Source organism: Colletotrichum jinshuiense, chromosome 5 (assembly GCF_051148585.1).
Source record: "Colletotrichum jinshuiense chromosome 5, complete sequence".
In the NCBI taxonomy this organism is placed as follows: domain Eukaryota; kingdom Fungi; phylum Ascomycota; class Sordariomycetes; order Glomerellales; family Glomerellaceae; genus Colletotrichum; species Colletotrichum jinshuiense.
Window position 1 is genome coordinate 2,487,342 of NC_139312.1, and position 13,812 is coordinate 2,501,153.

The window sequence follows — 13,812 nt, forward strand, 5'->3', positions numbered from 1 at the left end:
AAAGCCAGGTTCCGAGGCCTTGAATAACCTTTCTTCCATCGACTTGCTCTGCTCTATCCGTGCATCCCGAGTATGTCACCTTCGTAGAGCGTAATGTATGTGTGTATCTTTCCCCTTCCTACCCTCCCCCTCCCCCCAACTTGAAGTGGCCCAAAAGAGGTAGCAAGGCTTCAAGCGCATCAATCCATCGCCATCCTCAAAATCCGAAACCTTCATCAAATGCTTGGTGTAATCTATTTCTTCTTCTGGCCGGCAACGACGGTGATCTCCTTGGGCAGCTCGGCGACGTAGGGCAGGAACTCGGGCTGGCCAGGGATGTACTTGCGCAGCACCTCGGGTACCTTGAAGCCGTCGGGCGTCTGGTAGTTCTCCAGGATGCAGCAGAGGGTACGCTCAGTGGCGCAGAGGGTCTTGCCGGTGTGTCAGCTTCACTTGGACTTTCTTGGGCGAGGTGAGGTGAACTTACAGCGTTGAGTGCGTGGACGTACTCCTTGCGTCCGCCACCAGGGGCCTTGATAGCAGTAAAGATCAGTCTTCATGCCTGTTGGGTTAGGTGCGTGGTAAAGACTCACCTCCTTGGCCTTCTTGACACCGTATCGGACCTCAAGCTCACGAGTCTGGTAATCCGTGCCTGTTTCTGTCAGCGTTTTGATCTCTCGAGTTGAATTGATGAGATCTCACAGTTGGAGCAAGAGACAAGCTCCTTGTACTCCTGCTGGAAGGGGAACCAAGCCTCCAAGTCGTACTTCTTGGCGGCGGCGTTGTTCCTGAGTGTGTTAGTGACGTGCATAGAGATTTCGCGGGATCGCCGCCGACTTACAGAGCTCCAGAGACGATAGACACAACCCTAAAAACGCCAAATCAGTCAAATAGTTATGTGATGGCGCCCTATCATGCAACTCACCGGTAAGGGAGACCCAAGCTCTTGTAAAACTCCTCAGAGGCAGAAATCATCTCATCGAAATGCTTCCAGCTGTCCTCGGGCTTGCAGAAAATGAACTGCTCGATCTTCTCGAACTGATGGACACGGAACAGACCCCAGGCCTCCTTGCCGCTGTTAAAACCCTTGTTAGATTAGTCTGTTCAAAAATACAGCCTTGTAATTGAAGAATTTGTCAACGTACTGCTTGCCTGCCTCCTTACGGAAGCACGTGCTGTAGCCGGCGTACTTGATCGGCAGCTGGGCGCCCTGGATCCACTCCTCGCTATGCAGGGCGGAAAGGGGCTGTTCGCTGGTGGCGATGAGGTACTTCTCCTCGCCATCTCCCGTCACCTTGTACCTATAATACCAGTTAATATTTGATCCAGAGGGTCAAGTCGTCTGGGGATGTCCTACAGCTCCTCATCGAAATCCTCAAGCTGGGCAGTCTTGGCCATCTGGTTGCGGTTCATGAAGAAGGGGGGCTGGTTGGGGGTGTAGCCCCTGTTGAAGAGGAACTCGAGACCGTAGTTGATGAGCGCCTGGTTGCTGTTGTTCGTAACATGTTAGCCATTCGTAAAGATTATCCCAGCACTTCCCGATCCCGTTCTCGCCGATATCCAGACACGTACAGGAACAGTCCATAGCCAGTCAAGCAGTAGCCTCTGTGACCAACAAGCTTAATCGCGCGCTCGGAGTCGTAGCCTGCCAATCTGGTGACGATCTGGTGATGGCTAAGCGTCTGCTCCGTCTTGGCACCGAGTCCAGCCTCGGGCTTCCACTCGCGCTCCGTCACATTGTTGTCCTCGTTATCGCTGACGGGAACGGACTCATGAACGTAGTTTCCGATGCTCTTGGCCTTCGCGTTGAGGGTGACGAGCTTGGCGGTCGCCTCGTCCTCCTTGTCCTTCTTCTGCTTCTGCAGGTCCTCCTTCTTCTTGAGCAGGTCATCGGCGTTCTCCTTGTTCTTCTTCTTCATGCCAATTTCCTTCTGAACTGCGTTGATCTCGCTTCCAATCTGCGTCGCGGAGTACTGGGTCTTGCGGTGGTCTGTTCGGTTCGAGAGTGGCAGGTGTTAGCCCATATTATTCCCTCCATTCCCACGGGACTTCTAACGGGAGAGCGGGGGAAGACATTCGGGGGGTCCGTACCATCCCACAGGGCTATAACCTCGTCAACGATCTCGGTGGGTGCATGACGGCGGCGCTGGGAGTCGCGGATCTTCTCCGGGTCACCGCCGCGCTCCTTGATGAAATCTTGAAGGTCGAGCATGATGGTGTTTTTTGATGGGTCGAGGGAAATCGGCGGGGTGGGCTGCGGAAAATTTGGCTTGTTAATAAATAAATCCAGACGCCTAATATCTGTGCAGCCAGTACCTACTACTCGTTCCTTGGCTCTAGGGGCGGCTCGTAGCTGTTTCGGCGTGACTATTCCAAAGTGACTCAGGAACGACTTGACCGGTCGTAATTTGTCGTTGCTTGTGGTGGGGTTGTTTGGCGGGGGCGGGGCTGAGGCGGTCAACCGCAAGGGTCTCTCTCACACCCTCCTCGGGTAGGCGCGCATGTAACACTTTGCATCAAAATAAGCCTATCAAAAAACGCGGAAACCGCCAGATGCAACCTGAGATAGCTGTAATTGAGGCTCATCAATATGAAATGCCGCCCATCACGAAGCGCGAATACCCTATCACATCTCCGTGAGTGTTACCTATTGTACAATTCTGCCGTGAATACCCGTGAGGAAAAGTAACCCAAACCGTGTTTCCCATCGCGCGAGGTCCCCGATACCCTTTTCACCAAAAACCCAATGTTACAAGATCCTCAAGCCTGAGTCACTTCCTCAACCTTGGCCTTCTTCGACACGTCATCTACCTCTACGGGCTCTTCAGCCTTGCGCTTCGTGCCATTGGACTCTTCAGCAATAGCAGGAACCTCGGCGGGCTTTGGCTCCTCCTTATTCTTCTTCCTGACAAGACCCGTGAGATCTGTCGCAGTCTTCTTCGCTTCCTCGACCCGAGCCTGAGTCTGTGCCGACGACTCGCCGAGGGCCGCGCCGAGTATTCCTCCCACGCCGTCGCCACCGAGCGCAGCGTTCACGTCAATTGGCGGCTTACGAAGATCAATGAGCTGCATTTAAGTTAGCAAAACAATCCTCAACGATGAGCTCTCAAGGCCTACCCGTTGTTCCATGTCGGCGATCATGTCCTTGACGTCGGTAATCGTAGCCCTCGTGACCTCATTGTCCTCGGGAGAGGCCATCGTCGCCAGCTCGACCTCCTTGTTCTGAAGCTTCAACTTCGTGCTGTTAATAGCAGCCTCCAGTTCGTTCGCAGCTTCTTCGCGAAGCTTCTCGTCGAAAGGCTTGCTCTCTGCCTTCTCACCCTCCTCCTGAGTGGTTGTGACCGAGGCAAATTCGAGTGCCAAAGACAACTTGAAGTGCGCCTCGGCAATGATCTCAGAGTCGTCAGTGTACAATTGCTTCTTGTACGTCAACGACTTGCGCGAGTCCTCAATCGCGTCAGGGTATCTGCTGTCATGTTAGCATTTGATCTGGTCGCGAGGGCCAAGGCAAAGGGCTTGCCTCTCGTTCTCCAGGGAAATCTCGGCAAGCAGGTCATGGGTATCGGCAAGGCGTTCCTTAACGTGCTTAATGGTAAGGTTATCGCCATTCACCTGTTCCTGCGCCTTGCCATTAGGCTCTTCCTTCTCCAATTGCTCCAATTGTCGGCTGTAGAGTACGCGGGCCATGTCGAGAACTCCGAATGCCACAGCGAGATCGTCCTCGTCTTCCGCTTCCTCGTCGCCTTCGCCCTCAGCCTTGCAAACAGTCAGCTTCCACGTCATCATACTTTCAGATCCTCGTCCACCTGGATGGATCCGAATACAGGAGGGACCTGGGGCACCAGGAGATGGGTTCTAGCTTACCTCGTCCTCATCCGATTCATCGTCGAAGTTTTCGTCACCAGTGAACTGGAAGAGAGGCTTCTCCTCAACCTTGTCCTCCGGTTTCGCACCGCTTCCCTCACTTGCGACAATCGCAACGCCTTCCTCTGTTACTCTCTGCGCCTCTGTATCGGTGGGCGCATCGGCCGGTGCGGGTTCGGCTGCGGCCTTCTTAGGCGCCTTGGATTTTGGCTTTTCTGCCTTCTTCTCGCCGCTGGCCTTGCCTCCCAGCACGTCGCTCTTGCTCTGGCCAACTTTGAACACGCTGCGACCGTAAAGGAACAGGATCTCGGCGTTCTTGGGATGCATCTCGCCGTTGATCTCGTCCTGCAGCTCAGCTGCTCTTGTGAAGCACTCGGCGGCATCTTCGTACTGCTTCTTCGCGTAAAGCGCAGTGCCCTTGGCCGACAAGTCCGCAAGGGTCACCTTCTTGGAGTTGGCGTCCTCCTCGGATTCTTCGCCGATGGTGGCTGGTGTATCAAATTGTGCGGGCGCATCTTGCTTGGTCTCTGGGTTTGCGACGGGGACCTCTGCAGCTGGGGCGGCGACAGGGACCTCGGCGGCGGGGACCTCTGCGGCAATCGTAGTTTGTTCCGTTGCGTCGGCCATCGTGGTCAATTGAGTCAGATTCGTGGGATGATTATTGAATGACAGAAAGAGTAGAATCTTTCGGGAAGGATGGGAAAAAAAGGATGAGCTGTAGAAGGAAAGAGAAACGAGTACCTTTGTCTGTGGTACGACGCGGGAGCTACGAAGAAGGCGCGTTGATTGGGGAACGAAGCTGCAGGGATAGCTTCGTTGCAGCAGCACGTCAAGCGACTACGGCCCAATTAAAAACGATAGTGTGTGTACAGTTTCGACACTGTGCGATGCACTGTATTAATCCCATCATTTCTGGGGAAGGCCAGTAGAGTGCCGCTGCTACTGTCTTAAGATTACATATTGCCTTTGCCTAGACAAATCCCGGACGCCTCATTCTCATTCCTGTCTCACATCCTTTCTCATCACGGATGTCTTGCAGCTTGGATACCAAAAATGGACAATGGAAAAGGACCTACAACTGCAGGTTTGCCGAAGGCGTACGACTTGGCTGTCCCCTCAAGTGTGCCGAAGAGCCCTTGAACAGACTCTGCCAAATGAATGCCTCGCTCAACAACAATTCAATGTCCTTTTCCGTCCATGACTTTGTCGGCAGGCTCTGCAAAAACATCATGATTTCCTGGAAATCCATCTTGACCAGCTTATCCGACCACTTGACCAAGAAGGCCGCGCACACATAAAGATGGAATTCCGAGAAGCCTTGCTCCTCGGCCTGTAGTCGGTTAGAACAATGTAATCGGGGAACAAGGGCTGCGCCTACCAAGTATGTGTCCCACATCCTGATCGTATTCCGCACACTTATCTCCCGCATCAATAGACAATTCATCCACCGGAAACTAAACTGAATGAACTCCACGTTTTCTTTTTCCAGATGCTTCGCTAGACCGGCATCGATACGCGCCGTAAGGTCGCGCAAAGCTGTAACTTGCCTTTGTATGCCTGGTTGTGCCACAATGTAGTGGTCTTGGATGCCGTCAAGAAGTTTTGTCAAACACCAGAACGAGTCTGCCTCCACAGCATCTAGCACTGGCTTGGGCAGCTGACCCGGATCCATGCCCGATTCTATGTTAGAGTCGGCGATGTAGGTGCTCAAAAACACCTGCCAGAAAGGCGTCACCAGGTCATTGATGCCCTGCACGTAGCCACTGGCAGGATGTCGTACAGCCCAAAGGTATAAGATGCGCTCCAAGGATCGCTGAGTCGCCTCATATGAATAAAGCTCAATGTGGGGGTTCGTCCTCGGAACGTCAATGCTGATCTGATGCCAGATCGCCTCATCGAGACCTCTGGCTTTTCCTGGTGGAGCGGTGCTTGTGCCGCCGCCGCCGCCTCCGCCCCCGCGCTCGAAGGCCTGTCGAACTCCGTCAAGGTACTCTTTTCGTTTTCTCTCCAGAGTCGCGACCCTTCTCTCACTATTTGTCGGTAGATAGCTCAGAAGGAGTTGCCATGTCATGGCACGAACCTCTTGTGGTATGCCAGACCAAGCCAGCTGTCGGAGCTCCTGTAGAGGTATTGTCGAAGCCTGAAGAAGCTTTTTAAACTTGTTAATCCGAGTTATTCTGGAATTGGCCGCGTCTATCTCCTTAGGTGTCGCGTTGGCGGGTACGGCGGGGTGGTCAATTAGATGCAAGGCGTTCGCCGGATCTGTCGCAATCAGCGCGGTCCAGAAGGTGTTTGCAATAGTACCTACCCCTCAAAATCTCTTTGTACTGCGGCCTCAAAATCTTTCCCTCGCTCTTCTTCGGCATCGGATAGGTTGGCGCAGGTCTCTCAATGGCAATATCCGCACTGTTCGAATATCTCCTGGTATGAAGTCCGAGCCCAAAAGAATCGACCATCGGTGAAAGGCTTCCGTTCGGGGCCGTCCTATTTTGCGCCGCCATCTTGCGCGTTCGTCTCTTCATGTTGGACAAACTGGGCAAGCCGAAGTCATCGCCATCGTCATCCTCGTACCCCATCATATCCTCCTCGTCTTCGTCCGCCTTCCAGTCATCGTTGGTGTTGGAAAGGAAGTTTATATAGCTCTTGATCGGAGGCGACGACAGGCCTGACCCAGGCCGCGAGGGGGGGGAGGCATCACTAGGCCGTCCTTTGGTTGAATGTGAGGAGGGAGGGGTTTTCGGTCTGGATGATGAGTTTGACAGGTTCCTAGACTCGAGTTAGCGGGGTCGTCTCGCCTCAAGGGCGGTAGAGGATCGCACAAAGCGTCAAATTTGAGGATATCGGCATGCGAATAGGCGGCTCCAACGACGAGTCCAGGGTCACGACCTGTCCTTTTGGGTGTATTCTCGCGTGGGGGCGGTTTCCAAAACGGTGATGCAGAACTACCCCAAGTCAGTTCCGGACTGCGTCCGCGATGCTGCCAACCCAACATACTCTGATCGGTCTGCGCCGCGACCAAGAATTCAAGTTAGCCAAGTGTTTCCGAGCTTATTCTCGAGCCCCGAGCCTCTGCAGCGACGGGCATCGGGAGATGGTAGAGATGTGACGGAACCCACCAACTTGGACCATTTCCTGCTGCGGGGCAGTTTAGCATGCGATGTCGGCTTCGTACAGGAGCAAAGAGGGGCTTACCTGTTGCGAGGGCTTCTTCCCACTCCCTGAAGAAGAGAACATGGTGTTGCTTCTCTATTGAGACCGTGTCATTGTGTGTCTTGTGTTGAGATGCGCCAGACGAGTCGCCTGAGCTCCGAGCAAGTGATCAGTGGCCGGACCCTTGCTTCACATTAGTGTACTGCCCGCCGCTTTGAGCAGCAGTCGAAGTGGAGCAACTCTGCAGAGGAGGTCACTGTGGCTTCTTACGGTTTACTGTGGCTGAAGCGGCTTGATGCAGTTATATTTGCTAGCTCCGATGCTTATTTCTGCCTTTTTTTGCCTCGGCCAGGATGTCGAGGTAACGAACAAGCAACGGAAGAAAGATTATGACAGAAGAAGGTCTCGCAAGGGGTAATTCTGCGGTCTTCCGAGCGGCGGTAGGCTCAAACATTCCTGGTACCTTGCATGAACTAGCAAACTATCCCCAGTAGACATCCGTCCGCAGCACTGACACCGGTCACGTGGCCAGCTGAGGTTTGCTCCCGGCCCACGGACGTCCAAGGTTAGCCGATGGTTTGGGCCTTTCCCCAGCCTTTGTAGCTCTGATTGGATTGAGAGTCCTCATTGGCTCCGCTTCCTCCCTCTGCTCCACCCTGCTTCTCCTCCACTCTGCCTAAGAAATATCCAAACAATCGCTGCTACACGACGACATCACCCCCATCGCGTTCGTTACTTCCTCCCCAGTCCTTTTCATTGCATCTCTCGGCCGTATCGAGAAGTGTATAACCTCAAGCAGCCGATCCTCTCCTTTCCACGATTTCTCAATCACCGGCAAGATGACTGAGCCCGAGAACTTCGAGGAGGACCTCTTCGCCGACCTGTGAGTGGCAACAGCTGTTGCCTGCCATATCTGATTAAGATGCTGATCCGTACCGCAGCTACGACGATGATACTTCGGCGAAGCCAGCCGTTGCTCAAGAGCCCGCGCCTGCCCCTGCACCTCCCGCTGCTCCCCAGCAGAGTATTGAGACATATGCTGAGCCGCCTCCGTCAGCCGAACCGGACTATGGCGGCGGCGGCGGCGGCGGCGGCGATGACCAGATGAGGTATGAAGAAGACGACGATGACGATGAGGTGGACTTCAACCTAGGAGGCGACAGTGTTGGCGGCGGTGGTAGCACCCACGTTCCGCCGTCGAACGGCCTTGGCACCATCAAACATGAAGAACCTACATACTCAACAAGCACGGCTAAGAACCCGAGTGCTAAGGAAGACGGGTAAGTGATTATTTGCTCGTGCATGATGTTTGCATTTATTTCACAACCCAAACCCAAGGCACCCACCGTAAGGTTGCATGCCTTGAGCCGATTAATCTGCAGCTGCTATGCTGCTGTTTGAGGGAACTTGGGCGTCAGTGGGCCCAATGGGATCTCGAATCAGACCCGTTTGGTCTAAGGGACTTGGAAGGACAAGAGAGGGCAACGCCAGAAGATGTCGGTCTGCCGCTTCTTTGGAAGTACTCTTCAGGGCCATCGAGCGCCAAGGGAAAAGACAAAGAACACAAGAGAAGCCTGAAAAGAGCAGAAAGAGAAGCCAGAAAGAGGTGCCGCACAAAGTCAGCTGGAAAAGCAGCCTGAGATCGCCGAGATATACCGCCGATAGTCAGTCATCAGTCAGTCAGATCAGGGGCACCCTCGTGCGCCTTCTATAGCCCAGTCGCAGATGGTCTTTTAGAGCACGACGAGAACCGTCTGCGTTCTTTGGCTGCTGTAGCAAGATTAGCAGCGGATAGCGCTCGAAGCTAGAGCTAGCAGAGACTTGACGATAGCAAAAGACACGAAACATTCGACAATGACCAGGCTATCCGCTCCGCAATTCTCCCCAGATGTGAGAGAGTTTCTGTGGCTGGCTGGCACTACTATCCAACAACAACTACTGTGGCTTTGGCCGGGATCTGAAGTACCCAAACCTCGCGCTTGAGGTCTTGAAATCGAAGCAAATCAGCCGGCACGCGTCATGTTGATGATCAACTCTTAAGCGCATTGCTGTCTAAATCCATCACTGACGCTAAGGCGGATGACTCTTGGATGAGGGGCACCAGGCTGTCCAAGTCAGCCGAACAATGCCGAGCTATCAATCGCTTTTCAACCTGCGACGCCAATGGGGGAAACAGAGCCATCATCGACGTGCCATTCGTCGACTTAAAGGCCGCCCACTCCATGGCATGCCTGTGCCGTGCGAAACTGGCTCTCTGACTGCTTGCGCCGAAATTGTCCTAGTCATTTGCAGCTTCTACCCCTGTTATGCCCTGAATAATAGCACATATGCACTGGTTTCGATGCCATTGATTGGTTTGCTAATGTATTTGGTTCATAGAAAGATGTTTATCGGTGGCTTGAATTGGGAGACGACAGATCGTAAGTTGCGCGTGCGTACGTCAGCCATCATCCGTTTTGCTAATCGCCGACAGAGTCCCTGAGAGACTACTTTTCGCAATTCGGCGAGGTCGTCGAGTGCACCGTCATGAGAGACAGTAGCACCGGCCGATCGAGAGGTTTCGGTTTCCTGACATTCAGGGATCCCAAAACAGTCAACATTGTTATGGTCAAGGAACACTTTTTGGACGGCAAGATCGTAAGTGTCTACCTAAAGTCTTTGGCCAAGGACTTAATGCTAATGGACACCAGATCGATCCCAAGCGCGCAATCCCCCGAGACGAGCAGGAAAAGACGAGCAAGATTTTCGTCGGCGGCGTCAGCCAAGACACTACGGACCAAGAATTCAAGGACTACTTTGCTCAATTTGGCCGCGTCGTCGACGCAACCTTGATGATGGACAAGGACACTGGCCGTCCTCGTGGGTTCGGTTTCGTCACATTTGAGAGCGAAGCCGGTGTTGATGCATGCTTGAGCACCAGCCTTGAAATCCATGGAAAGCCAATTGAAGTTAAGAAGGCACAGCCGCGAGGCAATCTCAGAGAAGAAGAAGAGGCAGCACGCCGCAGCGGCGGCGGCAAGTTCAGGAAGGGCGACGACAACGGAGCCAGTGGACAAGGTGGCATGGGAGCCAGTCAGATGGGTGCTACTGGAGGCATGACGCCACAGGTCATGGCCCAATACTTCCAGCGGATGCAACAATACTTCGCCATGATGCAACAGCAAATGGCCATGAGCCGCGGCATGGGTCCTATGAACCCGGCCATGATGCAGCAGATGATGCAGATGCAACAGATGCAACAAATGCAGAATCAGATGATGGGCCGCGGCGGAGGCGGCAATGGCCAACAAGGCATGATGGGCAACATGACGCCGCAAATGATGCAGCAAATGCAGCAAATGCAGCAAATGCAGCAACAAATGCAGCAACAGATGGGCCAGCAAGGCGGCCCCCCAACCGGGCCCAGTGGCAGCTTCAGCCCACAGCAACAAATGTTCGATCCGTCTCAAGGAAGTCAGCCTCAACAGCAGCAGCAGCAGCAACAGCAGCAACAACAGCAACCGCAACAACAACATGGCGGACAGGGCCCGCGTCGAGGAGGCGGCGCCGGCGCCGGCGGTGGTGGTGCTGCTGCCCGCGAGCAGTACAACCAAGGCGCCTACGCCATGGGCGGCGGCGGTGGCGCTCCGACGTCATGGGAAGGTATGTACGACGACGTGCCGCAACCCAACATGAATCAAGGCGGCCGGGGAGGTTTCAGGGGCGGACACCGTGGCGGTTCCCACGGGGGCTCTCACGGGGGCTCCCATCAAGGATCTCCTGACCCTGCGCACGCCCCACCTGCCAACGCTCCCACGGGACCCAAGAACGCAGGTAGACCCGGAGCCAACTATCGCGGCGGCGGACGGAGCGCAAACCGCGGTTTCCACCCCTACCAGCGCTAGTAAACGTCAATTGTATGGATGCGTGGATAGCCTGCGACTTTGGAGAGTGCAAAGGAAAGCCTGGGTCCAATTCAACGGCGCGTACAACAAGGAGAGACCCCTTATGGCCTTTGAGGGGATTAGAGAGAACAAAAACTACAAATCTGGCGGTAGAGTACCACAGTCACGGGAAAAGGCTTCACGTTCCCTCGAGATGAGGAATGGAAGGGGCATGACTTTGGGGATATTGGTCTGGGTTGGCCGGCTTTGATCATTACTTCCGCAACTTTTCGATTTTCCTTTGCACATTATCCGGGAATCCTGTACTATACTCCAATCAGAGGGAAACATCAACCATTAATCCGGGTCTATGTTCCACGGTGGCCCCTGAATGAAACCTGTGAAGTCATGATCATTGTGAAGTAAGATTCAACGGCAACGGCAACGGCAGTCAACAACTTCCCGCCAGAGCGCCCTGTATGCACTTGTGCACTTGGGATATCATACAAGCCTAGCAAGGCTCCGGCGCCCAAAGCTAATCTCATCCTCCACAGACTCTCCAATATCCCATCTGAAGTAACCCAGTCTCTTAAAGACGCCCTGCCCAACTTTCTGCACAACCAAGCCCGATACATACCAGAGCAATAAAGCGCCTGCAGGGGTTACATCCGGTGTCCACATCTCAGGTCCAACATTTTTGCAGAGTAACATGTAGTAGACGCCATCCGAGTTGGTCGCCTGCTCGTCTGTCTCGAGGTCCATAATAACCCTGACTTTCGCGGACGACTGAGCTTCTGCGACTTGCTCTGAGCTCTGGAAGAGCATCTCACACTCCACCTCTAACACAATTGCTCCGTCCTCTCCACGATCCACTTTCCGAGTATCTTGTGAAGCAGCCAAGCCCGAAACATCACAAGGGACCACTGATACTGTCGCGGTATACCTGTCCCAGTCATCAGAAGTGAACATGACGGGACAATCGATGCTTGCCCACGACCATGTAGGCGTTTTGGGAGACCTTCCTGGCCGATAAACTGGCAGAGAGCCTATGCCGGTGCCCGCAGCTTCCGCGCGGTCATGCCAATCGAGCGTAGGGGTGTTATTCCTACTCCACAAAAGGAGTTGCGGCAAACAGCCCATCCACACTCCAACCTTGTACTCACTGTTGACCTCAAGCCCAAGGTGGGTGGCGAGCTCGCTCGCCAGCCCCTGGACTCCCGGAAGCCTGTCGCCCGGGTCCGTCAAGGCCCGGAGCGTGAACTGCCCGACCATCTCCTCCCAGGCTTGGGCGAGGTACTTCGCCTTCATCCAACCGTCACCTTCCTCCCGTCGATTCTTTTGCATGTCGTTGAATGTTCGGCTATCGGGGGAGTAGAGTCGATCTGTGTTGAGGCGCCGCACACTTCCGCTGTTGAACATCCTCGCGAATTCCGGGCGGCTACACTGGCAGTAGACCTCGAACTCGGAGAAAACCACGAGCCGCGGAGAAAGCACAGCTTCCTGAAACGCCCAGCCTCGGGTGAGCAGCGGATGGCTAGGGCCGAAGCTCGTTACCTCAACTGCCAGAGTCACCTCGCCATGTTCGCCACCTGCTCCGGGTAGTAGGATTGGCATTTTGCACGAATCCGTCTGCACGCGTGCCAGGTCTGGTTCTAGAAACCCAGAAGACGCACTTCTTGAGCGCGCCGCAGCGATGGTGACCGTAGCGTTCCGGTATATCGTCCCCATATTTCCCATCTCTCTAGCCTTGTCCTCCTCGTCGTCTTGGACGATGCATAGCGCGTCTATCCAGAGAAAACGGAATCCCAGTCGACGCGTTGCAATCACGGCATCCTGGAGAGTCTTTGGCAGTTGCACGACTATGATGCCATTTGATAGCTCCTCGTAGTTGGCTCTATTCGTCGTAAGGGGTTGAGGCCCTCCCCAGCAGTAGCTGAGCGTAACGTACTCGCCCCGCTCGTCAACTCTGCTCGTGTAAAGCCTCACAGTGGCGCTTCCAGCGTCACCGACGTCGAGCACACGACTCGGCAATCTAGGGTTCCCGGGACTTACACAGTCCTCGTGCCCCCCCGATGTACAGTCCTTGATCCACTGAGTCACGCCGGACATTACATGATCAGCCAGAAACGTGTCGACCATGGGTCGGCGAGGAAGTGGTTTTGCCGCTGCAGCATCTATTCACAATATCAGCGATCTTCCTGAAGGGAAGAGTCCTAATAGTAAGATATACCTGGAGGTGCCAACAGAGCGAAGGTGACAACGTGAGACCAGAATTTGACACGGGTGCGTGTTTGAGAAAGAATCCTCCCGACAAGCCATCCAACGCCGTCAAAACCCCCATTCGAACTCGACTTGTCTCCCCACTCGGGCAATCCTTCGCTAGCTCTCTTATCCGACTTCTGGCTGAAAAAGTACAGACTTTTCGGCATCGTCCAGTAGTCTAGACAACTTGGTTCGGCCGGTGGCACAGAATACGTGCCGTCGCCTCTCAGCCTGTGTGTCCTCCATCCACGGTCATAGATGATGCTGCACAGCTGACACCCACGCTCAGCGCTTCGCTGACAGTTCTCCTTTGTGAGGTGGCAATATCCTCCCGGCGAGCAAAGTTTCTGAACACCGCTCTCTGTTCCAAGCATATCGGCACAAGGCCGGCAGTAAATCCCGCTGGCTTTGGCCTGCTCGGGCAGCCACGAGCAGAGGAGTTCCACCAAGCGCGCCATGGAGGACGGACATGCGCTGGTCCCTTTAAACACCTTCACTAATGGTGTATCAAATGGCTACATCAAATCACTGTATCATAACTGAGTGGCCGGGATGGTATGCTTTGAGGTTGAATGCGCGATGACAAGGGCTACTCGTCGCAGGGACCGGGGATCGCTTATGCCCACTTGCTGACACAGCCGGACATTTAATTGCGGACACCATACAGACTACCTAAGCGACGAGGTTGCAGAGA

At 54.3% G+C, this 13,812-nt stretch overlaps 5 protein-coding genes across 5 annotated transcripts; 1 reads left to right on the forward strand and 4 right to left on the reverse strand.

The window, feature by feature from the left end:
* Window positions 1-233: 233 nt before the first annotated feature.
* On the reverse strand, window positions 234-2,191 carry EsH8_V_000633 (serine--tRNA ligase SES1; the record flags this gene model as incomplete). Its single annotated transcript, XM_083273149.1, has 10 exons — window positions 234-410; window positions 467-490; window positions 573-631; window positions 682-767; window positions 821-847; window positions 905-1,054; window positions 1,125-1,280; window positions 1,337-1,468; window positions 1,552-1,969; window positions 2,071-2,191. The coding sequence occupies 10 exons, from the start codon at window positions 2,189-2,191 to the stop codon at window positions 234-236; spliced, it is 1,350 nt and encodes a 449-aa protein (XP_083125864.1).
* Window positions 2,192-2,739: 548 nt separating this feature from the next.
* EsH8_V_000634 (uncharacterized protein) lies at window positions 2,740-4,470 on the reverse strand (the record flags this gene model as incomplete). The annotated part of the gene is made up of 4 exons (XM_083273150.1): window positions 2,740-3,045; window positions 3,097-3,445; window positions 3,500-3,735; window positions 3,844-4,470. 4 exons carry the CDS (start codon window positions 4,468-4,470, stop codon window positions 2,740-2,742), a joined length of 1,518 nt encoding a protein of 505 aa, XP_083125865.1.
* A 445-nt stretch (window positions 4,471-4,915) lies between these two features.
* Window positions 4,916-7,077, reverse strand: EsH8_V_000635 (GTPase-activating protein GYP1; the record flags this gene model as incomplete). Its single annotated transcript, XM_083273151.1, has 7 exons — window positions 4,916-5,173; window positions 5,222-6,105; window positions 6,152-6,609; window positions 6,663-6,785; window positions 6,838-6,847; window positions 6,960-6,978; window positions 7,036-7,077. The coding sequence occupies 7 exons, from the start codon at window positions 7,075-7,077 to the stop codon at window positions 4,916-4,918; spliced, it is 1,794 nt and encodes a 597-aa protein (XP_083125866.1).
* Window positions 7,078-7,832: 755 nt separating this feature from the next.
* Window positions 7,833-10,877, forward strand: EsH8_V_000636 (RNA-binding protein; the record flags this gene model as incomplete). Its single annotated transcript, XM_083273152.1, has 5 exons — window positions 7,833-7,876; window positions 7,935-8,273; window positions 9,373-9,413; window positions 9,467-9,630; window positions 9,684-10,877. The coding sequence occupies 5 exons, from the start codon at window positions 7,833-7,835 to the stop codon at window positions 10,875-10,877; spliced, it is 1,782 nt and encodes a 593-aa protein (XP_083125867.1).
* A 480-nt stretch (window positions 10,878-11,357) lies between these two features.
* EsH8_V_000637 (HET domain-containing protein) lies at window positions 11,358-12,995 on the reverse strand (the record flags this gene model as incomplete). Its single annotated transcript, XM_083273153.1, has 1 exon — window positions 11,358-12,995. One exon carries the CDS (start codon window positions 12,993-12,995, stop codon window positions 11,358-11,360), a length of 1,638 nt encoding a protein of 545 aa, XP_083125868.1.
* Between the last annotated feature and the right edge of the window lie 817 nt (window positions 12,996-13,812).